The 25,911-nt window shown below is 39.2% G+C and overlaps 1 protein-coding gene across 2 annotated transcripts; it reads right to left on the bottom strand.

The window, feature by feature from the left end:
- Positions 1-1,574: 1,574 nt before the first annotated feature.
- Positions 1,575-19,723, bottom strand: AADAT (aminoadipate aminotransferase). Of its 2 annotated transcripts, none has more exons than XM_064510964.1 (14): positions 19,608-19,723; positions 18,052-18,120; positions 16,248-16,416; positions 15,085-15,217; positions 14,360-14,434; positions 12,800-13,009; positions 12,236-12,301; positions 10,904-10,986; positions 9,548-9,644; positions 8,629-8,690; positions 6,219-6,283; positions 4,664-4,770; positions 3,904-4,005; positions 1,575-3,261 (listed from the first exon to the last, which is right to left on the bottom strand). In XM_064510964.1, the coding sequence occupies exons 2-14, from the start codon at positions 18,116-18,118 to the stop codon at positions 3,220-3,222; spliced, it is 1,278 nt and encodes a 425-aa protein (XP_064367034.1). In that variant the 5' UTR covers positions 18,119-18,120; positions 19,608-19,723; the 3' UTR covers positions 1,575-3,219. The 2 variants fall into 2 exon arrangements, with proteins under 2 accessions (XP_064367034.1, XP_025978680.1); XM_026122895.2 differs by lacking the exon at positions 19,608-19,723 and adding an exon at positions 19,093-19,111.
- Positions 19,724-25,911: the final 6,188 nt, after the last annotated feature.

Genomic DNA, 25,911 nt, shown 5'->3' on the forward strand with positions numbered 1-25,911 from the left:
CTGAACCTCCAGTAGAACCAAGCTGTAAGTACAACTGGAAGTGCAAGTACTGGACCACTCAGAAGTGAGTCTTTAGATGCAGTCTGCCTGAGAGCAGACTGTGTCTTGCTGCTCGCTGTAGTACTGCTGGAAATGGTTCTGCAGTTGCTACTGCCCCTACATAGGTAGCACCAGAGCAGCTACTGATGGGAGTCCTTTCCTTCCTCCCTAGCCTCTCTTCCCCAAATGTAGATTGTGCCACTTGCATGACATTGCTTATATCCAGGTATGAATGAAAGAGGCTTTTTGATTTTGTGTAGCTCAAAAAAAAGGGGAAAATGGCTGTCTGTCCATCATTTCTTATCTACATGACCTGTTGTTTGGCATTTTCCTTTTGTCTCCAGACTGCTTCCTCTAGCAATGTTTAATCTCAATGAACGCTCTGTCCCAGGCGACTAGAAACTGCATTTTAAGAGCTTCAGGGAAAGAGTATGTGCATATAAGATTTCACTGTCATTGTTCGATTTGTATTGTTCAGGAAATTAATTTCATTTCAGATGGTTCACCACAGTCAGGAAAAAAAATTAACTCTCTCTAAATTAAATTACCTGATTGTAAGAGGATCTAACATGCAGCAAATGGAATTGCATTTTGCTTATATTCAACTAAATCAACATTTAGATGTTTGAAAGTCAAGAAGTGTATTATTCAACACATCACCATCATAAAGCTTGCTTAATAATGATGTTTTGATTACATTTTTCTAATTCTAAGTCTGGTTTAACAATGGCAACAATATTTGCCCAGGAACAGAAATCAGTCTGGCATAACACTTGCATTTATTCCTCTGTAAAGCATAAGAACTATATTATTTTAATTAAACAGCTACATCAATTCATTCTGTTGTATAAAATATTTTTCTAAATTGAACAGGAAATGAAAATTCATGTTTTTGCTTTACTGATGACAGCAAAATCTGAGCTTTCAAAATTACTACATGCGGTTAAGAAACAAGGTTGAAAACTGACAAATTAGCTGCTAAGCATCAGTGTATAGAGGATCCTGCTAGTTTGGACCCCATTAGCACTATCAAAAAGTGTAAAAAAATGAGTGGGTTTTTTTTTTTCAAGGAACTTAAAACTTGAGAGAGACTGTCCAAGCACCGTGCCCTCAGCTCAGGCCACTGGGGCCAGGGTGGAGTGGGAGAAAGGGCTGCAGGCGGCCTGGCCAGGCCTGACCTCAAGGACTGGTGGCCCGGCCTGGCCATGGCAGCGTCACAGCCTTTCCTGCCCTGGCCTGGCTGCCACCAGCCCTGGTCCGGTCAGCTCGTTTAGGCCCTGCAGGGTTGCAGCTGTGTCGGGGGCCCTGCCTGATTGCCTGGCCTCCTCCATGCCCTGCTCCAGCTGACAGAGAGAACTGGAGAGAAACACAGACATGCTGCTGGTGGAAAACTACAGCACTTCTATCCAAAGAGTAACCCAAACTTATGTCACTGCATATGATGTGGAGCACTGGAGAATGTGAAAGGATAAAACTCTCTGAAAGCTTTCTGCCTGTTGGCAAGTATTTAATGCTTTAATGACAAAAACAAGGGATTAGAGATCAGAACATTTCTTTATTTTTTTTCATTTTGCTTGCTTTGTACATCTGATAGTGTCATTGTCCATTCGACTGTGTCCCCTGTTTGGTTACTTAGGCTTTCCATTCAAAAAGACGTCTATGCTTAACTAAGAGAGCAGCAAGCAGTTCTACTAGCACATAGACATGCCTTTGCAAACCAGAGATTTTCTAACATCGCTACGGAATAATTATTCACAGACTGAAATGGAAGCTAGCAATCAGAAAACCTTTTAAAAACTAGGAAATAAGCTGCAAATCCCATGCAAATTTCAAGGGACCTTAGGTCAAATAATTTTATTTGTGATCACAGCCTAATTTTGCTGGATCAGGTTCAAATTTTTAACGTCCTTACATCAGTTTAATCTGACAAAATCAGTAAAACTAAAGTAAACTTTAGTAAAACTAAATATTGATCTCAAATCTCCAAACTCTGAGGCCAAAAAAGGCAGGAGGACAAAAAGGGAAGTGACACACGCACAAAAACAATTCCAGCATAAGGTGCTGGAGGAATATAGCATTTAGGATTAAGAAACAATGGCTCAGATGACCTCAGGTGCAGCTTCCTAAGTACCTGGCTTCTCTGTTTCCTGGCCAAAACAGGAAACAAAACAAAAGTCCAAGACAGAGCAAAAGATCAATTCAAATGAAACCATGTATTTGACTGGAAACAACATTTTGCTTTTGAGTATTTTTAAAGTTTTTGAATTGGAATAAATTTAGTAATGCAAAGTCCTGTCAAAAAATTAAAGCAAACTGTCTTTCACTCTTACATTTCTATTTTTTAGCTGAAACAATGAATGCAAATAAATATAAACAAATTTGCCACAACTTCCTGTCAAATCAAATGATTCCAAATGTGATCCTGAGACGTCTCTTAGCTTAGCTTAATTAAATACTTGAGATCAATACATAACATTAACTACTTGAATGTAGCTAATGTATAAAAGTAATACTCTTTTTTTCATGAAAAAAATCACAAAGTGAAAAAAAGCTACTTCTAAACATTCACTGTTTAAATTCAAAATATTTTCCCATTCACACTTAAAAATGACTGTATGTGGTGATTCATACTAGGTCAGAAAGCATACTGTTAACTTCCACATCACCTAAATGATGTTATTTGTGAAACAGAATAGGATTTCCCTACACACATAATTTTAAAAGACTAAACTGATTTTGTAAAAACCTTGTTAAAATTTGAAGTAATTTTTGAAATTCACTTAAGATTCTCTCAAAATAAACAATTTGGAAGATGTTTTGGAAAAAATACACTGTGGAAACCACACCTCAGTGTTGGCTATTTCTCACTGTGGTGTTCTTGTACACCTTAAAATATGCAATACTTGCACTGACATCTTGAGAGTGGTCTATGTCTTTTTTTGTATGGTATTACTGTCACAAAAAGTTGTATATGGTAATCATTAAAATATCCATGCCTACATTCTCTACAAACCTTTTTTTGGATGCTGATTATCTAAGTTTGGAATCCAAGCACTGGTACCATCTATGGAAATGTCCACTGTATTGTGCTTGCTTTTAAAGTGTTCTGATGAAATCCAAATGTTAATAAATGTTTTCTGGAGATGATTTTGATTTCCAAAAGAGGTCTATTTAGCCTTTTCATATAGCTTCTTTTATAAGGTCAGCCAATCTCTTGAAAGCCTGCAATGACACAAAGATGGCTGGCATTCATATTCCAGCATTACTTAAAGAGGCAATACATTTAATATGTAAAACTACTAAAACCACCCTAAACATAGATGAACTCAGTATTTTATACTGCAAAATTCTGCTGATATTTGCTGTTTTACTTTGTTGTTTTTAACAACTTGTATGGGCTTTGAACCATATTGTGGCTAGATAGAACTTTGATATTCAAAGGTTATCCAGAGTTCAGATGCAATTAAAGAGCTGTATTTTTAATACAATTAATGAGCTCTGGAAGAGTATCTCTTATAACTGTACATAATGCTAAAGCAAGCAGCAAAACTTACTCTGATTTCAGTAAAGCATTTTGGAATAATGTCTGTCATCATTAAGTGCGAGAAAATCTACAAGTATGGGACACAGAAAAAATTAAGTGGTCCTAAAAGTGTGGTACCTTTTAGGTCATTCAGATATGAGTATCTTGCCTAAGCAGCAGCTAATATTGCTTCAAGATTACTGCTTAACTGCCCAAGATTACCAAAACAAATACACTAACAAACAAAAAAACTCCTAATGAGAAGTAAGTGAAAATATGGGAGCGTTGTTATGTGAGAAACTGTTCTTCAGAAGAATGTAGAAAACCCTCATCTCACTTACTTGATCCATCTGGGCTGGAGAAGACAGAGAGAAGGAGGCTCTGACATAAGAACTAGGCTCTGAACTATCAATATTGAATGCTCCTCCGGGAACCAGTAACACCTAAGAAAAATTGATTAATCATTCTGTTATAAGCATTCCTTTATACAATGGTAAATTAAATCTGAGAAGACTCACTGCTGAAACACTGTTTTCAGAATATGGTTTAATATGTTTTGTCTACTCAAAAAAAGAAGCCAAAAATAAAAAACCTGGAAGCAAGACTTTTCATAATACTAAAGGGGTCTGTAAAAGCCACAGGTTAGGTCCAGCTTATCATCGCAATGTACCTGTGAGGCGGATGGTTTTTGCTGTACATAGTGTTGACTCTTACAAATTGTAGAAATAAAATCACATTTAATTTCTCGTACTAAAGAGATACAATGGACAGCCTTCATTGATTGTGTGTGTGTATATATATATATATACAATCATACATATTACTATATACATTATGTATTATACTATGTATTATATATAATGGGATAAACTTAAGCAAGCAGATTAAATATCAGCATTTGAATACAGACATGAAAGTATTTCATTAAGGAGTCACTACACTATATGATAAAGCCTGACAAAAACTTGCAGACTTAGTGATTATGCACAGCAAGTTCCCTCTTCGTATATTCATGTATATGGGCACACATATATGGTGAATTTGTTTCATTTTTCCCTCATTCCATTTTAACATCAGAAACCATTAAGCTGTAGTTCATACTTCTTTCTGCAAAGCTTTTTCCATGATCAGCTGCTGTGTGTCAGAAACTCCCTTAATTTTGATCCATAAGAACATGCCTGCAGCAGGAGGGTACCATTCTGCCAAGCCTGGAGAGAGAGAAAAGAGGGGAATCAAGAAAAGAAACTTCCACCCCATCTGTAATCAGTACATCATAGATTCAGTGATCTGGTAGATTTGTTGCTCAAATGAACTCAAAGAGAATATGGCCACAGAGCCAGGATGCCACTTGCTGAATTTAAAGTACCCCAATGAAATCCGTTTGGGCTTACTGCACTAATACAGGAAAGTGTGAAAGTGACTGCTCTGAACTTCAGAATGGCCAACAACAAACTAAAGTTGTTGATTATTTTCAGATCAAGTAAACATCTTCTCCAAAGAGTCCAAAATCATTCTTCTAATGCAGTTTCTTCTAGTATTGCATTGACTATCAATATGTTGCAAAGCACAAAACTGTAGGAAGTACTTGTTTTCCTTTAAATTAAAATGATTATAGTATTTTTCCCAAAGAAAAGAAGAGCCTGGGAGTTAGGAGGAGCATGGGAGGTCTTGGAAAGGATTTATGTCTTAGATATATATGCAGACTTAATGTGTACCTTTTGTTTACCTAGAAAAAATTCCTTATCTCTTTTCAGACATGTTTTTTGAAGAAGCTATTTATTTGGCTTGCCATCTTCTCCAGCTCTTGATATATTTAACCACTACATATCTACAAAATAAAGGTCAATCTTCCATACTTACATAGCTCCTATTATTACAGTATGCATTTTTACATATGAATATATTCTCACAATCCACCTTAAGATAGCCCAGTGCTGATATATTCTTTTTATACTTGGGGAATTGAGACAAAGAGGGCCTAGGTCACTAGTCATTTAGAGTCATGCAGAAAAAGAGGAAATATTTCTTATCTGAAAACCTTGAATTAGCAAGACTAAGTACATTAAAAATTGCGTAGTGCACAAGAACCCATATCCCATCAGGTAGGTGGTCAGTTCATGAATAGTTATTGTTGCTTCCGCGTTAGACTGACTAAAAGGAGCAATACACCAGCAACTGTTGATCAGATTCTTTCAGTGCTCCGAAATTAACATGAAAGGGGACATTTGAAATTAATTTCTGACAAAAAAAAATGATTAGCATTGCTATTACACAGATCATTTATATCTTTTTTTAAATTAAGTCCACTATATCTGGCTATTTCAGACAGATTTTAAAGACAGAGATTTTAAACAAAAAAAGTATCAAAACATAGTGGACTGAAATATATGTCTTTTGTAAAACTGCTTTATACAGTAATGTAGTGGGCTTTTTTCTCATCGCTGTCTCCTTGTTCCATTTCAGATAAGCATGAAAACAGTGGCACTAAATAATTTGTCCTAAGCTTAGTATTTAATGCCACTGATTAGTGCTATGATATAGTGCTTATCTATCATGTCAGCCAGGAGATGAACTTTATAGTGATTTTTCTTGAATATGAAGATGATAAATAGCTGGAAAAAAAATCTAAGTAATTAGCTGTGTTGCACTCACTGACCTTTTAACCACTTGTCAGCAGCCATGAGCATTGCATCCCGCTGGGTTCTGTAGAACTCCACCACCCTGAAGGTAAATAATCAAAGTCACGATCCCATAGCGCTAAATATTCCCTTTGTTTCCAAAGACAGAAACAAGGCTTTTGTACTTGAACAACCAGAGCGAACATTCAAAGGAAATAAGAGCATATCCTAGATGGGCACAATACAGTTTACTGTGTATATGAAACTTCTTATATGTATCCAGTAAGTCTTGAATGCTTCAGTGTGTCTCCAATGAAGCACAGATCAACCAGAAAGAGGAACTGCCTTTGTACTTGTTTCTTAAGCCTTACATATGCAATGGAAAGTGCACTATTAACTCTGTATGTTATATTCTTTCTGCCTGTCATATCAGTGGATACAAGCCCTGCAAGCAGTACATATGAGTCAGAACAGGCATACAGAAGAAAATGAAGGACTTACACATGTGCAAAAGCATGTATTCAATATTTGTGCATTTGGATTGAAATTGTGTAATAGGTATACATGGAAAAGATATTTCACAAGGTAAAAAGCAAATCATTTGATAAACCTGTCATGACTACCTGACAACTTCCTCTGTTTTAAACCTCTGAACCTATCTATCTCCCTCACAATTTAAGCAAAACTTCCAAATAATTCAGTGTCATATTGGCAGAAAGGAGCCTAACCCAAGTTCCAACAGGAACAAATCTTGTGCAGTGACTACTTGTGTTGACATAAATTGATACAGCTGTGAATCTGCAGCAGTAGACTCCAGAGAAGTGCCTAAGGTCAACTTCATGAGTCTACTTCATGCAAAAGTGTTCTCTTCTCCATAGAGATACCATACTTAACAGTTTGGATAATTTTACATTTACAAATTTTCTTTTCTTTTGACACTCCCTGAAAGAGTACCTTTTATTTCTGTATATATTTTACATAATTCATAAACAAATGCTGACACCACTAAAAGCTAATATAGTCTACCACTCTGCCTGTACGAGTTACTACATTCTGCATGAAATAGGAAAACACTTACTCAGTTTCACCATGCCACAAATTCTTTTGTGAGTTTTTTGCCTTTCTGTTGTCCTTTTATTTTCATGATGGAATGAAATCATAAGTGCTAGTGAGGCAGGACTTTCACCAGAATGCAAATGCTTCAAACAATACACTAGCTCCTACTCAGAAGCATGGGCCAACAAACCAACCTTGCTCATCATTGAAATCACCTGTTTTTAGTTACCTGTTGAGCCTAATCAGTAAGTCACCTGACAAAGGAGTCAAGAAAGTTATAAAGGCTTGCAGATGGCCTACTGTAGTACTATTTTCATTATGCTCAATAGGAAGAAAGCCCCTTTGGCTTGAGAATAGATACCTGCCTGCAAGAAACATAAGGTAGGCTAAGTGCATATTTCTCTAAATGCTCAAAGATACTACAAAATTATCCCTATTCCTGCTTTTTCTGTGTATCCTGTGATACCTAAAACAAATCAAAGCTGGGGCTGGTGTCTTTGTGGTGGGTGTGGTGGTATTTTTTTTTTTTTTTTAATAATGGTGCTCATAGTATAGGCAACAGGTAGGCAGGCAGTTGGGGATAAAAGTGGTTGTCACAGTCAAATACAAGATTTTTTTAATACTTTTGCGTACTGTAAAAGGCCTCTACAGAGTATGACATACTGCCCACTAATGTGGGAAGCTTGTAATTTCAGTGCTTCATTTGAAATGAATCATAAATACTCAAGAGAAACCATGCTTCTCCAGTGTAGTAAATTAAATACAAATGTATGTTGGTCACTACAGAAGAAATGCCTTGCTGGGTCAGACCAGTGGTCCATCTTCCATCTTAGCCCGGTATTGTGTCTCCAAGAGCGGCAAATGGATAAAGGCAATGTTTAGGGATGGCAGGTGAGCCTGGTTGCTTTCTGTAATTCTTTCTACTTGTATTTCTCCAGCTTGCATAACCATTGGATTAGGGATGTTAGAGGGTAAATCCCTGCCAAGTTAGTGAGGCAAGATTTCTCTTTATGAAAGTCATGCTGACTCCTTCCCAGTAGATTATGGGCTTGGTGATCACATTCTTTGCTCTAACCTTACCACTTCATGAAGGATGAAAGCTACATTCACTGGCTTGTAGATCACAACGTTCTCTTGGGTCCTTTTCAGGTGGGAGTTGCAGTCACTGTGCGAGAGGACTGGCATACTGCCAATCTGTAGTGGTACCTCACATGCCTTGACCCTTCTTGTGATCTTTCTTATCCATTTGGTCTAATACTACTCATATATCTACTTCAAATTGATGTAGCTCCTCTGACCTGTTTACTGCAAAGAATGTTTGCTGTATGTAACAAAATGCAGAAAGCATGCAAAATGACAGATGATGGGATTCAGCATATGACATGATCCTACCTGTCTATATGTTCCAAGAAACCCTTTTCTCCCCATTGCTGAAGAAGCTGTGATATCATAATCTAAAGAAGTAAAACACACCATTAATACTGTATTTTAAATAGGACACTTCCTCAATCATCAAGCAAAGGAATCTAGCCCTGTATGTTACTCAGTTCCACAGGGGCAAGAAACTACATGCAGGGTCTCTTGGACACCTTTACTAAACAAAGGTAGCAGCAGCAACAGATCACTATAGTCCATGTTACTGCTGTCTCCAAGGACTATGGTAGTCTTAGGAAGGTGGCAGGGGAGGCAAAGGAGTAGAATGGAGAGCTAAATATAGGAATCTGGGAGAAAAAGGGAGGAAAACGCATTACTTCAGAGATGTTCTTTCCCTGTATTAGCCTCCCTGCTTTAATGCTGCCTCTGCGATGAACTAATGGAGCTGGAACATGGATATATATCCAGATGTGCTTAACATCTCCTTTTCTTACTGCTGACTATAAAGGGGCTCTAGTTAGAAGATTGTTTTATGACCTATTAGCTGCCAATATTGACCTAACTACCAAGTAAAATAAAAAATGGAAAAAAATCCAAGTAATTCCAGTATGTGCTTTACACTGAGGTTTTTCAAATGAGCCTATTGGCAAGAGATACAACTCAGCGACCTGTTTTAAATCTTAATTCTTGAAATCCTAGAGTTGATAGCATATTGGTTGAAGCAGTAGTGCTTTCCATGGATTAAGATACCCTCAAGCTCCAGCTGTAACTTCTATGGTGGCTTCTCTTTCTTTGGAAGAATCAAGAATGTGTGTGCCTTACTAAAAACAAAGCTGAAAAGTGCAGAGCACCTATAAAAGCTGTTCATCATTGTTTGCTATGACTTGGCATCTGTTGTCTTTTCCAAATACAATCCAGGTGGCAGTTTGGTACTTGCCTGTGTGAAAGTACTGGTGTGCATTGTTGATACTTGTATGTGTAGAATAACTCTGTCGATAAGAGGCTTTGGACCTGTCAGAAAGCCTATTCTCAACCTAGGAAAAAGAGGAAAAGATTACAACAGAAATACAGTGTGCTAATCCTTCATGTGAATTATGGTTTAACTTGTAACTGGGAAAACGTAACCATTTAGTAGCTCTGTATCATGAGGATCACTTCTGCATTTAAGCTCATGAAGCTTATGAGCTGAGTCTCTAAGTCATGAAATTAGCATTAAAAAAAATTAAAATGTTTTCATATTTGCTTCTTAGTTCTGAGACTTCAGGACATATTCCACATTTGTAAGCTTTCCTCTGAAACCAAAAAGGCTGCATGAATCAAAGGGAAGAAAAAGATTTTCACATAATAAAAAATTATGGATGCTCAGGCTTTACGAGAAAGCAGATGAGAGCTGGCAAGACAGGCTTACTTGTTTTTATTCCCTTTCAGCACTGTAGAATAAATGGATTTTATACTGATAAACTAGAGTCTTATTCATGCTTCAATGCTTATGACCTATCTTTACTCACAGATTCTGACTGGTGTTTTTATTTGAAGAAAAATAGAACTAGTAAGCTCATATGTCTTTGACAAAGATAAAATTGCATCATGCCTTTCTTGCAATGTCACTTCTGAAAGTGCAGCCACACTTATCATCATGTTGTCTCTTCACTCCCTCAGAGAAGGGGCTACAATCCACTAGCTGCCAGTGTAGAATTCACATTACTTATAGCTATTTGATTTTTAACTTGCATTTGTTTATTATTGTAATGTGTTAATTTCTGTGAAACAGAAAACAGCCAGCTTAATTATTCAGGCAGGTGGAGACAACTTGAAAGAAATCCAAAGCTAGAAGACAAGAGGTCAGTATAACCCTCCGATTAGGTTGTGGGGGAATGATGTCATCATTTTTCTCCTACATGGCAAAGTGCCTAATAGAATCGGCAGGAATGGAAAAAGATAGAAAGAAGTAGAAAAAGATAATGGAAGTAATAAGGGAGCAAAGTTTCTAGAAGTTCCAGGAACAGAGCTGGAGTCCAGCATCTTGATCTTTTTGCCTATATGGTGTCTGTAAGAATGGGTGGTCTGGGGATAGTTGATTAACAATCAGTATCAGAAGAGAAGTGGACTCTGGAGTTACATGACTGCCATGAAATGGCATGAAAAGTAAGCAGAACTGCAGATCTGAAAGTATTTTTCAGAAATACATAGGTATTAGTTGAAAAAAGTATGGCATATCTGATCATTTTGCATGTAGTATTAGTCTTGTGCCTGAAACAACAGGCAATGCTGAGCAGTCTGAAACTGGCCTTACCCTGATGACAGAATTTTAGAGAAAGAGTCAGTCCTGATAACTCGGCCATCCACATCCATTGAAAGGAAAGTTGGAGCCCATGGCTTGGAAGAAAAATAAAAAAAAAAAAAAAATCAAGTTGCTAATAAGGATTATGATGGAATTACTTTCTTTACTATGGAGACATGATTTTTTTGAACAAAGGAGTTTTTTATGATGGTAAATATTTTACAGATGAACATTCAGAAGACATGCAGTAACTTGCTGACAGATGATTGTTTAGACTAGCTTTCTGGGATGTGATGACAATATTCTATGAAAGTCAACAAAATTGGTCTTGTTTTTTTGATGCTTTTTACTCACTGCTCTGCACACATGTGCTCAGTTCAAGTTTTGGTATGACACTATAAGCAGAAGAGACAAGTAATGCATTCTCTGCCAAGATTTTTTTTATGGCTTATACAGAAAGATACTGTAATTTTTAAGATGAGTCCCATTGGCTTTTAGCTTTGTCTTAAAGAAAACAGAAGATAGGACTAATTTTTGAGAATCTGATTGGGATCAGAACGTTTTTTCCTTATCAGATATTCTATCTCTTTTATACCTTCTCCCCTCCCATTCCCTTATAAAACTGTACAATGAGTGATAATATAAGTGAAGCAGCTTTTATTGCCTCCTCCCACAAAAAAACCTCACATTTCAAAATGGAAAATATTAAGCTTTAGCTTCTACTCATATTTTTTATTGCTTTATAAGACCTGCTTTTACTCCCAAAGTTAGATACTTTAGCAGACTTTGCAGCTCTAGATCCACATGGGAAGATGGCTCAACACTAGATTGTTACCTGTTTTGGGGGGGGGGGGGGGAAATTACGTGAGGAAGGAAAGCTGCCTATCCAGTACTACCTCCGGTGGTCTGTGGGAGAGCTCACTGAGGGTCTCCATAAGAAGACAAAGGGGTGGAAATGGGATATGGTAGATAAGGAGCTGTGGTATTGCACTGAATGGAGGAAGAGAATGGACTGAAAGGAACATTAAGAGGCTGCTGCTTTGGAGTGCTGCTTCGGTGGTGTGCGTGTTTTGTTCTGGAGGCAGACAGAGTCCTTGTTGTTTTCTGACTAATGAAGGAAATTTTTCACCACATAATGCTTGAGGAATTTGAACCATAGTGATTAACAGGACTGAAGTGATAAAATGTCTCAAAGGGGACAAAAACTGAAAGTAGCAGAGAAATGGAATGACTGTTAGGCCTACAATTAATTTGGCAGGAAATGAAGGAGAAGCATGCAGGGACACCCATGGCTCAAACACTAGTTTTCTTCTGGACTGGAAAAGAAGCACAGAAACAAATTACCTTTTCAAACTGAAGAAAGTAGTAAGGATCGTCTTCTATTATAAGGAAATCATATTTTCTTGCAAGCTAAAGAAATGAATACAAAGATAAGATTCAGTAAAGATGCTGCAAATTCAATTCTTCACATATCCTGAACCTATTTCCAGGACCGTATTTTGATCTTGCCTATTGTTTGTTCACTACATGCAAGGCCCTATCAAGAGAAGCTTTCAAATCCCAGATTTAGCTATCAAGCAGTTATAAGGGTAAACATATACCTGTCCTTGTAGTGTAGGTACTATAACCAAAGGTCTGCTCCATGTAGTGCTCATGCTGTGCAGAACGTTTGCAATAAGCCCAATTTGAAGCTCATGGGAAAGATAGCAGCCAGGAATGGGCTACTATTGCAAGAACAATTTATCTAATGCATAGCCTACCTCTGAAGAGTTGTCGTGAAAGAGGTTCCGCTAGAAACAAGTACTGGGAGGAATAAGTAACAGGCTAAAAGGCCACACATTAGGTACCCTCAACTGAAATGACTTACCTATTTCCATACACAAGATGTATCAGGCCTCAGCTACGTACCTGGTATATCTCCTTCTTGCGCTCTGTGGTCAGGGAGTTTCCAGTTGGGTTGCAACCATTTGGAATAGTGTACAAGAATTTAGGGATATTGTGTCTACGGCTTTTTACATCTTCTGGGCTCCAAGTAGATAGAATTTCCTTCAGAGCTTTTGGAATAATGCCATGTTGGTCACTAGGGACATTAATTATGTTACAACCCAAAGGTCTCAGCTGTTGATAGGAGGAACAAAATTGTCATGATCCTGTAATTCTAAAATCTGCATTTTGTCATTGGCATGGTAAAATTTCAGTGATGCAAAGTCTTTCTAAAAGTCTAGATATATGAGTAATGAATTTATTATAGCTGTCTCAAACTCAATTTGCTTGTGATTCAGGGAAAAGTTTGCCTGAATTTGCTGTATTTGTCCAACTTAACCCCCTACCTTCCATTTGCCCTGTTAAGCCAAATAAGACGCGGGTCACTGAAAGACGGATTGCTGTCCATATGTAGGAAAGCATGTGGCTTTGCATTTGGAAAGAGATCTCAGGGATTTGTGGTCTGTGCTCCCCCAGGACTTCTCATGCTCTGAACACAGAACAAGTTCACTGCATTCTTTTTTTTTTTTTTTTTTTTCCTCTAATAATTTACTCTCTAGTTCAGTGGAGCTGCCAGAACTAAAGCTACTCTTCACTGACAAAGGGCAAAGAATCTGTTCTCAATAGATATGTTCAGGAATACAAGGGAGAATGAAATGGTGTTACTACAGTGACATGTTGACAGCCATGTGTAAAGAAATAGGAAAAAATTAACAAAAAAGCATGCAGTCTCCCCTCTGTGGAATTTCTATTAGCACTGCATAGCTCTGCATTTTTAAGTAAAAATGCAAGTTGCTGCAGTAACAAAAGTGTGAAAATAAGTTCTTCATGAAGTCTTTTTCTTTAGTGAAAGATGTACTCAAATCAGCACAGCCAACAGCATCAAGATAGCTTTTGCCATAGTGGAAAAAATAATGAAATAGTGGTACATTATCTATCCTAACTCTTCTTACAGTTATTGCACATTTTGAGTCTACATTCAACTACAGACAGACTAAATTAACTTTCTGAAGTAAACACTGCTGGTTTTGTATAGTTCTTACTAACTTGCATCTTAAAACTCACACATGGATGTTTCAGGCCTTTTCCCATGTTATGCTATAAGAAGTACAGTATAATTGGACCGTAAAATACTCCAGACAGATATGATGACATGTTCAAATATCCACTGTTATAAAATTGCTTCAAACCTAACTTGGTCATGATGGCTTTCTCTTTCCAATCTCAAATGTGATCTTAGCCCTAGAATGAACTAGGAATCAGAAGAGGAGCTTTATGTTCTGGCAACAGCTTTTATAGAGTGTTTAGACTTAAAAGCTTCTATGAATTAATCTTTATGAACTTCATTAGAATAATACTAAAAACTCTATTCTTGGATACCTTTTTGTAGTAAATACAATGTGTATAAACCTGCAGATCATGTACCAACTTGCTGTTTACTTCAGATGTGACATTTGCAACATTCTGTTCCTAAAGAATACTTACAGCTGCTAGTGTTCCAGAATATGTAGGTGCATCCAAAAGGATGTTGTCCCCAGGGTTAATGAGCATTTCAAACACCTATGCAAGAAAACTGTATTTTAGAAAGATTGTGCCATTCTTGTACACATGCTTCATACTTCTGACATTCTAATGGGATTATAAATCCTGATTACATATTAGCATTTCCATAACCATTTAATTAACTATACTGTCTGCTAGGAAAACAATGAATGGATTAAAACTCTGCTTTAGAAGCTAAATGAAGCTAGATAATCAACTAGAGAATACCAATTTGAAATGGAAAGACAGCTCTCTAATATCATACAAAAGAAACAGTGCTTCAATTACAGAAAGAATCAGCCAAGCAGTAGTATCAGTGGACTGAGAAGGGCTATTTTTTAAGGAGGTCTAACATAATTAGAATTGAGTTATGGTAAAGCCAATAATGCATCAATGTACTTAGTGGCCTATAAGTAATAAGAAATGTTATCTTATGATATATTGTCTGATAAGCTTTTTATTTTACCCATTCAAGTAGCCTTGACAGATGAGACTGATGCAACAATTTTATTGAATTCTATTATTTTGTATTGATAATACCCTGAGATGTTTAAACTACTCTGCAAGTTGTTATATAGTGGCACTTATGCTGGGTATAACTGAACTGACTGAAGAATATGCCGCTCTCCAAAAGAAATAATGTTTAACCCATGAGGTTTTGATCTTACCTTACATAAGCCTTCCTGGCTGCCAGTTGTGATGCACATTTCCATTTGTCCTTGCTCAGGGCTGTAGTTGGCTGTGGGGGGATTATGTAGATTCCTCTGAAAATTTTTTAGCCAAGACAACAGTTCTGGAATCCTGAAACATAAATTAAGGTGCATCTAATATCTTGTATGGGCTGAGGCTAGGCTGCTCTTCTAAATCAGTCAAACTTAGTAGGCAGTCCTGAGTCTGGTTTCTTGAACTGTCAAATCTATATAGATGCTAATTTTATAACCACTCTATCAAATGGTGAAAATGAGGTAAGTGTTTATCTTATGGAAGAGCAGAAGAGATAAGCACCTACCGTCAATACATCGAAAATTATCATAGCAAGGCTTGGGCAGAAATGATTTGCCAAGGAAGGAACTGGGGATGGAGGCTGAACAATATCCGCTCCTAGGAGTGATCTCTCCAGATTTAATGTAGTAGGGTGACACAGTTTGCAACACTTGCTGCTAATAGGCAGCATGTAAATAAGGAATTTGGAAACAGATTTTCCAAAAGTATGTCTTAAAGATGGTAAGACTTTGTAAGAAGTTCCTAAGTGACTGGATACTTAGGCTGTGTTTCATTAAAGTATGAGAAAATCTTATGTCCACTGTGTGCATCTATAGGTACCTAAATATTTTTGCCACCTGTCATGGGGCTGACTCAATACTGTCAGTTGGGGTGTTCAGAGGGCTAAACTAACTTCATCGATATATGCAATTTTTTTGTATTAAACATGGCAATACTATAAATACCTCAGTTTATCACAAATAGTAAGTGTTAATTTCTTTAATATATTGTACCAAATAAGAGCTAAATGAATACTCCACAATGTCAAAATGATGTACTATGCAGTCTCATTTAAGGAGTATCTTATTTCATAACATAATGATCCTTCTTAGTGATCCTGGAGTCTGGATTCTGAAATACTAACAGCCAGGGAATGCTTTGGCTTGATAAAAATACTAGTTTTTTTAAATTATTCATCTGCTTGGAACTTTCTGCTTAAAAACTGAAATCTAAGTATAGAGGAAAACTAAACTTAAACCTCTTTTTGTAAAGATCAGTTATAATAATAAAAGGATTTTATGATCGTTTGATGCTGGTATCTTGAAGTGTAAGCTGCCTTGACAGGTACCCTGCTGAGGTGGAGTACTGGAGAGCCCTCTTCATCAAATCTTCCCCAATCTCAACAGCAGTTCCATGTTCAACGGCAACAGTAGCCTTCTTAAATGGGAAAGTGCTAGGGTTTGGTACACCTCCAGCCAGTGAGATGAGTGATGGAGGAGACTTTTGCATCAGTTCAGCTAGAGTAAAAGAAAGACCTTGATTACAATTTGATTGTTGCAACAGGTAGTCACATCCTTTAATTCAGTAAATAATAATGAGCCAGAGAGGTAGTTTGCTCCATTTTCACTTTTTACTATTTATTGAAGAGAAATAAATTGAAAAGAATGATAGCATTTTAAACTTGTCTTTCTACTTTGACTAAATAGATGTTAGTAAAATTACTTTTGGGGGAAAAAAAACCCCTTGTTTAAAAATAAATTTTAAATAGTTTTTGCCTTGTTTGTATTGCTCTTCCATTAGCACAAACTTTTCTGTAACTTATACCTTTAAGCTTCAATAATTTATTATTTTAATGATACTGTGTTTAGACTGATATTTCAAATGATTGGTTTTGTTTTTATGTTCAGCCTTGCTCTAGCTGATGTGGCAGTGGTGTGGCCTAAACTAGTAACATCTATGATGACAGCCCTTTCCATAAGGGAGTGGGAGCATTTCTGGCAGCACAGCTTTAGTGGCACCAGCACTGTGTAAACAAAGCACTGTGAAGAAAATGTTGACAACTCTTGCCTTAATGTCACAGTTTTATAATCCTTCAGATCCAGTCTGTGCTCTGCTGGCAGCACAGACTGGAGCTTAATCAGGCAAGGGCATTTGTTTGCACTGAGTCTAACAGCTCACAATATGGCATTCATGCTGGCCTAATGCTTTTATACTAGATATGAGAGGACAGGTGATATCACATCTGGTTTAAAGCCTCCTGGTATTAAGTTTATTCTCCACTACTTATTAGCAAACTTGAGCATAGGGAGTGAATTCGTATCAGTTCAGCAATGCAGGTCATGTCTGTGACACTTGATCTAGTAGAAAGACTTCCCGTGTCATCAAAACTGCATCCTCAATGTATGTCTTTCTGTGTAAGCCAAGTTACTTAATGTTTCTGTTACAACACCTATCAATGTATCACTTGAAAAAAGTGCATAAATACCTAGACTGAATTAAACTCGACTAAGTTGTACCTGTATGAAGCATTCAAACAGAACAGCAAATGCCAACGCCTTGCCAAGAGAAGACGTTGATCTGTGGTAAAGGTTTAACTAGTAGTATGTTTCATGCTCTGATTCTGTCAGGTCTGTGTAGGTTTCAACTGTGTACACGAGCAGACAGTTGAACTTTTTGGTCACTCAGATTATATAAGATAGTGTTAGTAATGTTGTCTGGGGTGGGGAATAGTATGGATATTAATAGGGTACAGAAAAGCTATGTGGAAAGAAACATTTGGCTGGGACTGATGTTCAAGTCATTAGCAGTTGCTTGTTCCTGAACAACCTGTGTAAATTCAGTAGCAAGCTATGCCAAAAGCTCTACTTCAGAGGCAGTAGCAGAGATTTTTCAGGCATGTGAAAACAGTTACTCCAGTCTGGATGGGTTTCTGCAATGGCGCAAGGCTATTCATTGTATTCATCCTTATACCTGCTTGACATCTCAACTTTACAAAAGTCAAGGCAGTTAAACTGGCCTTGCAAATACTTGTCAGCTTACTGCATGGCTTTCTCTTGAGCCTTCTCTGTTATTTAGCCATGATGTCTTAGCAAAATCCAGAGGGCAGGATGCTATTCTTCAAGGGATCCTGTAAAGAACAGTGGTGTACTCACTTAGAAGTCTTATTGGAGATGCTTTTCTTGCTGCACTCACAGAGGTGATGAACTGAGAGTAATTCATATCTATGGGGAAAGAGCAATTAGTTGGACATTAACCTGGAAAAGTGAATAGGACCCACTGCTTTGGTATGTGCATTTTCCGCAAATAACGCCTCCAATTCATCATCTCCATAGATAGGCTGTTTTGTAAATTAAATATCATTTTTTTTTTTGCTGTTAAAATCAGTTTTGAGGAATTCTTTTTGGAGTTGGCTGGAAGGTTTCTACTTCATACTTACTGGTTCTGCTACAGCTTTTCAATAACATCAGCACAGTGAGATTAGGTCAAATGCTTGTGTTCTGATGAACAGAAATAGCAACATAGCTTTGATCTGGGTAATTTGGTCTGTTAATGAACAATGTATACTGAATGTTTGTCTTAAACCACTTTCAACTGTTCCCAAACAAGTAAAAGCAACCTTTGGCCTTTCTTCCCTTTTTTTGCTTCAAGCTGTGGAGCTCTAAAAACACATTACAAATTTAGAGATCTGACAGATCTTAAGCACCTATCAGCTCCCTTTTAATGAGAATCCAGCTAAATTTCTTTAGCTGTATTAAATATTGCATTTAAAATGCATTAACTATTGCAAGCCACAGTTGTGTCACAACAGTTGTCAGGATAGAAGACAGGTGGTTTTAGCAAGGATAATTAAGAATGTATTTCAAAGTGTTTTAGACTTGCATTTTTTCCCCTCCTTTCCCCTGGTGTCAGAAGGGACTAGGTTAATACTGAAAAACATTCCTGCAGGAAGCTTCAAGGCCTGTTCTCACAAGAAAGTTATATGCTTGTCCATAGAGAAACAAAGCACAGGAATCAAATGTGTGTTGAAGATGGTCTAGAATTCTGAATATTGCTTTGTGTGCTTTTACTGAATTTGCAGAAAATAATTCTCTAGCAGCCACATGTGCATGCTTGTGCTTACCGTTGATTAAAAATGTTGTCAAGCAATGCTGCTCTAAATAAACATGCCTTTAAAGAAAAAAATGTTAACTTACTGTTTTTTCCGCCCTAAGGAGGTTTTTCCCTAGCAGGTGCACACAAGGGCCTGCAATAGCAATTTTTCTGTACATAAAGGCTTGCTTTATCATTTCAGGCATAGCTTCTTTTATTCTACTTATTTCTGCTGCTGGTCCGAGGCCGAAAGGCTGGCTCAGGGCATGCTTGGGGGGGAACTCTGACAGATTTCACTGCGTTCTCAGGTTCTCTTTCGGGGTGTGGAGGCGGCGGCGTGGGGGGAACTCTGCCCGTTAGGGGACACCCGGCGGTGGCGGCTACCGGGGTCCCCCAGGGCCAAATACGCTACCTCCGAGGGACCGGACCGCGCTCCTCGGGGCTTAAAACGCTATCCGCGGGATAGCAGCCAGCGGCGGGGCCGCGCTGCCCCCCCTCCCCCGGGCCGGGCACGCGGTCCCCCGGCCCGCTGCGGGCCAGGCGGCGGGGGCCGCGGCGCCCCTGCCGCAGCCGCTCATGGCGGTTGGCGGCGGCGCCCGCCGCGCGCGCGCGGACCTACCGGCGGCGGCCGTTGGAGAAGCGCTCGGCGGCCCGCGCTGCTGCGCATGCGCCAGCCGGCGGGGCGGGGCGGATCCCTCTGCGAGGCCGGCAGCGCCCGAGGCCGTTGGGTCGCGGCGGGGAAGGGCCCGGTGGGGAAGCCCCGCGCAGCGGCGGCGGAGGAGGGGAGCCGCCTCCTAGCTGGGAGGGGAGGGGCGCCGGTAGGCAGCCGCAGGAGTTGCGCAGCCAGGTTGGTTGCGTTTGGTTGTCGATCCTGGGCAGATTCGTGTGAGACCGATCAAATGTGTAGCTGTCACGTCAGCACCTCTGTCCGAGGCGCCGAAAGTTAGGGCGCAGTTTGTGTGAAGGTGGACGGGGAGGAAGCAGGGAAAGGCCGGGTGCACTGGCGGGGGGAGCGGGAGGGGGAGGAGGAGGCTCCTTCCCGCTGGGCATCGCCTGCGTTAGCGCGCGCCCACCTTCAGGGGCAGGTTAAATGAAGGGAGATGAGGTAAAAGTTTGGGGTGGGCAGAAGTAGAGGAGAAGGTCCTATAATTTTCCTTTTATCCAAATGGTTAGACCTAGTGGCGCTGGCATGTTTGATAAATCCGACAGTGTGAGTTTTATTTAGTTTAACGCTAGCAAAGGGGCATCCTATGAAAGGAGAGGTAAAACTGGCATTGGGGGGTCAGGGAAGCAACGATGAATAGCTGAGGGTCTGGCCCTCCTTGCACCCAGAGCTTCGTAAAGCCGCGGGGCAGCGGTCCTGCCTGCCCTCTGGCTGCTTGTTGTTTCGGAGCTGCGCAGGATGAAGGAGCCACGGGGATTAAAATGCATCAAAAAGGGGTCGTTTTTCAACCAGGTCATGCTCTGATGCAGTTGACTGTGTGGTTTCCCTAAGGCTTCCGCTGATGCAAGGGAAGGGGGTTTGGATCGAAATCTGAACTGGGATGTCTAAAAGTGAAGTTCTTTCACGGTTGAGCAGGATGGGTGCGAGGCGAAGCCAGGTCAGTTGTGCTGCGGTGTGTGCCCTCCTCCGTGGGCGTCATGTGCTGTTGTCTGTGCAGCCTGTGAGACCACCACCTGCTACTCAGAAAGATCTGGTAGCTCGCTGCCTTTTTCTGGTCACGGCTCTGGACTTTGGCAATTCAGTGCCACCTCAGTCCTTGCTCGTGAGTGTCAGGTGGAAGAGAAAGGTCCAGGTATAGAGTGGCTTGGAAAAAAAAAAAAAAAGCAAAGTCACGTGAAGTCAGGCATGCTTTGCAACGTATGGGTATTTCTAGCTAAGGTGGAGGCAGGAGAATAAAAATGATGGAAGGAGGTGAGCACCAGAAGACCCAATGCTTTGAATCAACAGATTTCACACGACTTTAAGGTGCCCAGAATTTTAGGTATGCGTTAACTGGCACCTTCTAAGACCTGTTCTAGCTAGGGTTGGTGTCTGAGTGAAATGGCCCTTGGAAAAAGAGGAGGCACCATGGCAAATTATCTTTTATTTGGGTGACTTTGTGCAGTGTCAGGATCTGCCAATAATCTCCATTTTTAGATGGAGTGATGTGAAGTAGAGAGGGTGTTCCTTCCCAGTTTTTGCAGTGTGGGTAAGGATGTATTCCTTTGCTTAATTGGTGTGCGAGCAATACTACAGTGAAAATCGTATTTCACCATTGACTTTTATGGGCTGTTCCAGTTTAGGTATTCACCTTTCCAATAATATGATAAAGACCAGAATAAAGGATAGGTGTATAAATAAGAATTAATCCAGAGATTAGTAGCCTATAAAGAAAACCATTGGGTATATGAATACCCCCCCACACAAATATAAATGAATAGCTATCAAACTTCCACGGGGAACTGACTGCGAAAACATTGAGCTATTTTGTATGCAACTTTCTTTTCAGTTCCAAGTTGTCTGTGTTGCAGTTCGCGGCACTGACCAAAGCCCAGTGAAGTCGAAAAAGTTGATTTCAGTGGGCTTTGGTCCCTTAGCCAATTACGGTGTCATCCCATCGGAACAAATTAAAAAAGAAATTAAAAAGTGTACAAATGTTTGGATATTTATCCCTGCTGAATTCGTATGGCAGATCTCTGCAGTTTATTCATCACTGTTTATATTCCTTAGCAACCACAAATCAAAATGAGTGCTCTGTTTTCCTGCTGTGGTAAGAATAGTTATTTCCTTGCTGTCTTGGTGTATTACACAGACAGAACAAAGGCTGTTTGTCACGAGTCTTACGTAATTCGTGAAGCAATCGGCTGTGCACTGGTAAGACCCACATATGGCTGTTTTTAATGAGCAGTGTTTCTTGTCTCCATAAAATGTACCCTACATCTCTCCAAAATAGCTACCTAGTTAGGCTAAACTAGACGTGCATGCACTCACTCTTGCACAAAAAAACCCACAAAGCACTTTGACTTAAGGGAACCAGAGATTAGGTAAATTATATCCTTGCCCTATTTGCTTTGCTTCTTGGAACTTCAGAAATACCGAAACAGCGTTCCTTTTAAAAGGGCCAAGAAGAAAGCTGCCTTTCCTTTGAGATATTTAAACACCAGAATTCAACCTAGATGCTGTTTTTTGTGAACATACTAGTTTTAGTGTAAAATATAAGTAACCTTAAGAAGCCACAGTGTAACCTGAGGTACTGTATATTTTTTAGTTTTAAGGTGTGTTTGTTTCGACAAAGATTTGTTGAGTGGCCTATTTGAAACGACTGAATGACCTGTCTATTCTGTACTGATTCTGTGAAAAATACGATATGGTCTACGAAGGACCTGGTTGGTACTAAAACTGTAGGAAGGATTAAAACTTCAGTATTGGTGGTCCAAGCAGTATGAACATTGCCTTTGGAAAGCCTCAAGGTGTGTGGCTTTGCACTGACTCTCATTGACCGTAAGATGGCGCATATGCACTTCATTTCGAGATGGCAAAATCGAACTAAATAAAACTTCCTGATAAAATCATATTGGCACATTTTATTTGATTGTAATTGCTTCATTGCGGGCAGTTTCTGAAACCTGAAATTGAGTCCCACCTGAACTGCTTTGCTGTTTATGTTTCGATTAATGGGTTAAATTTCAGCCAATAATGCCTTTTTAGTGGTTGGAGATGCAGAGTTTAAAAAGTGGTGCTGTCAGTGTAATGTTACAGTATGAAGGTGGAAGTTTTAACATGACAAATTGGAATGGCTGCTGGTGAGAAAGTCGCGTAAGATCAGAAAGTGGATAGATGTGAGAGCAGCCATTTAAAATATCAGATGCAAATTGTTTCTATCAAGGATACTTCCACAGGATAAAATGCTGACTTTGGCAGTACTTGTGTGTTCACAGAAAGCCCTGTATGCAGCAAACCATCATGGGTGTGCAGCAGAAGATCTGCACATCAGCAGTGAAGATCATGAAGAACTCCTCAACAGCGCAGAACAGAGTTTGCATTTAGGACGTGGGCATCTACTGACACAGTTACTGCAAAGTTCAGAGGTACCTTTTTCTCCTGGGGGAAGCTTAAACTGCTAGGAGAGTTCTGCCTCTGTATTTGGAGTGAGCTCATGGAAGAGATGTGACATTTACTGTCCTTTGGCTTGCAAATTACATGAGTAATTTCCTCACCCTTTGTCTTCACTATAAGCTCTTGAGGAAGCTCCTGTAGTGTAATGTCTGTACAGTGGGGTGTTTTGCTGGCAACTAATCAAAGCTTCTGTAAAACAAATAGATTGCTATGACTTGTTCCTCTCTCTTGCAAGGCAGCCCCACAGTAAAATTTATTTACAGTGTCTTCATCCAAGTTTTGAGAATTTGGTGTACCCTGAAAATGGAAGGGGATTTAGGGAACACTGAAGGAAGATCTCAAACAGTTACAAATGCTACTGCCTCTTCAAATAAACTTAAACTATAGGCTAGGCTCACCTATCTGCTGTTTCTGCTTGTTGATCACTTCAGGTTTAGGAGAGCATTCTTAATGTACCAGTCTGTTTTCTGTTTGTGCTCATTCTATTTTTTCCTTTTTACTTCTTGCTCCTTGTTATGCTTCAGAGACTGTCAGCTGAAGTCAGATGAAAGTGATGGGACACCCATGGTACTCATAATGCTCATAGCAGATGTCAAATCATACAGTCTTAGAGCAAAAGACTACTGTGGTTCTTCAGAGTGGCACCTTTGTCTTATATATTTGAGGCAGCCCTCTGTGCTGAAAAGGCTGCTGCACCAAGAAATGTAGCAGTCTTTCTCTTGGATTGACAACTCCTCTTCCCCCACCCCCCTCTTTGTGGTACCAGGAGATGTCGTCATTGCTTCTATCTTTGTCCTTTTCCTCCTTTTCAAGCAGGGAGGAGAGTAATTGGAAGTAGTTTTCTAGATATTCTAGTACAGATTCTGGAAAAGCTGACTTTCACAGTAAAGTCTTCCTCAAAAGCAGTTGCTTGTTCCAGAATGTGTGTGTCTGATGGGATGTCTAATACAATGACATGCAACAGACCTGTGATGAAAAGTATCAGTTCTGGCTTATTTTTTTTAAATCACTTTGTCCATGATGTTGAAGCTGAAGTTAGATGGAGTGAAGATCAATAATGCATCCAGTTAATACACTAGCATATAAATGAAATGAATCATAAGAAATGAAATGACTTCCCCTGACAGTCTAGAGATAAATACTGTTCCATAAAACCTCAGCCTTGTCAATTTGGATTTATATTATAGGGAAACAGTTGCTGACGTGAACTCTATTGTGTAAATCTTCTAGGAAGTGGGTACTTGATCTAAATTTGCAACATATGTTATTCCCTGGCCTCAGCCTTTATTGCCCATTTTCATTTAGTAGGTAAAGGAGTTTTTTCTCTCCTGCCTCTATATGTTCTTCTCTTTCTAGCAAGGTCATATATTTTGGTCTGAATGAAGCAAAAGAGCAGCATGGAATGCATCCTAAAGGCTGAATAAGATCATGGGAAAGTAAAATTGTTGCTTCATTCTTCTCATTGCCTTGAGAAAAGATTTCGTGGGTGTGGTGACAACTGGTACACGAGACACGACGCTACTTTCACATCTAGTGTTCATCAGGCTGCTGAAGATGCTTTTTCATTGTTGTTAATTCTTGATTAGAATTAGGCCTCTTGTCATGAGAATAAGTTCATCTCAACTTGGGCATTTAATCTATTCAAGGAATGTGAGTTCTCTCCTGTGTTACACGTCCTGTAATACCTGATCTTAGACATACTTCACAATTATTGCATGTTATTGAAGAGTCCTTGAAAAATCTGTTTTATATTTATAGATACGTTAAATGGACTAACTCTACCTTCTGCTTAGTTTCACTAATGGCTATTGTTTTTTCATGTTTGCGTTACCATATTGTATTACCATGTTTGGCATGTACCTACCTCACTGCTTGCCAGTGCATTTGAGATCCAAACCCCAAATGGGTGAGAAGCTGCAGAAGTTGTAGAGTCCTTTAATATAAAAAGTTGTTATGATGTTGACTTCAAGATATCTCTAATGAAGGATAAGCATGCCTCAAAATACCTGAAGAGAAAAAGAAAAACAATTCAGGAGCAACATGGAGAACTGAGAAGGTGAATCCCATCCATTTATTGGTGTGCTTGAGGAATACTTTTTGTAATCTAAGCCTGTTACCTTTTTTTTTTTTTTTTTTTTTTTTTTCCCCTCAGATTGGCTCTCATTTTGCCCCATCTTTTGTCCCTCATACTTGAGAACAGCACCTCTAGTCTGTCAGAACATGCTCACAGAACTAGGGTTCCCTGCTGTGGACAATTGCTACATCTTGCTGCTCCTAACCTAGCCTAATCCTAACCAGACTTCTAAATGTTCAGTTGTTCTGTTGATGCTGATCTGTCAATTCAGGTTGAAGCAAGGTCTTTTTTAATTAGTGTCCTTCTCTATTCCATAATCTTTATCCAGAAAGGTGCTGAGCCCTGCAATTGTGGGAGTGAAAAAATGTTCATTGTTGCTCAGATTCTTATGATTCTATCCTTGTAAGCAGTCAAGGTGACCTTTTTCAATGAAGCAAATTCCTGTCTTCCTGAATTTTGCAATGCTGAATGATTTTTGTTTGCATATCTCAGTTTTCTTCCTTTCAAATTTTTTATTCCTCAGTTCATTGTTTCTCTGTCCTCCTTTTCTCTTGCAACTGTAGCTCTATCCTTAGTTCCTTAAACTTGTTCCAGTTTTGCTTTCACGTTAAGTGGAACAGCTTCCCAGCTAAAGCAAATCAAATTCTCTCTCTCTTATTTCAGAGGAGGTCCTTAACTAATGTTTTAGGATTTAACCGCCTCTGTTATAACAAAGGCATGTTTTGTTGTCTGTGTTGCTTTGTGCCAAAC

The sequence above is a fragment of the Dromaius novaehollandiae genome, chromosome 4 (assembly GCF_036370855.1).
Source record: "Dromaius novaehollandiae isolate bDroNov1 chromosome 4, bDroNov1.hap1, whole genome shotgun sequence".
NCBI classification, from domain to species: Eukaryota; Metazoa; Chordata; class Aves; order Casuariiformes; family Dromaiidae; genus Dromaius; species Dromaius novaehollandiae.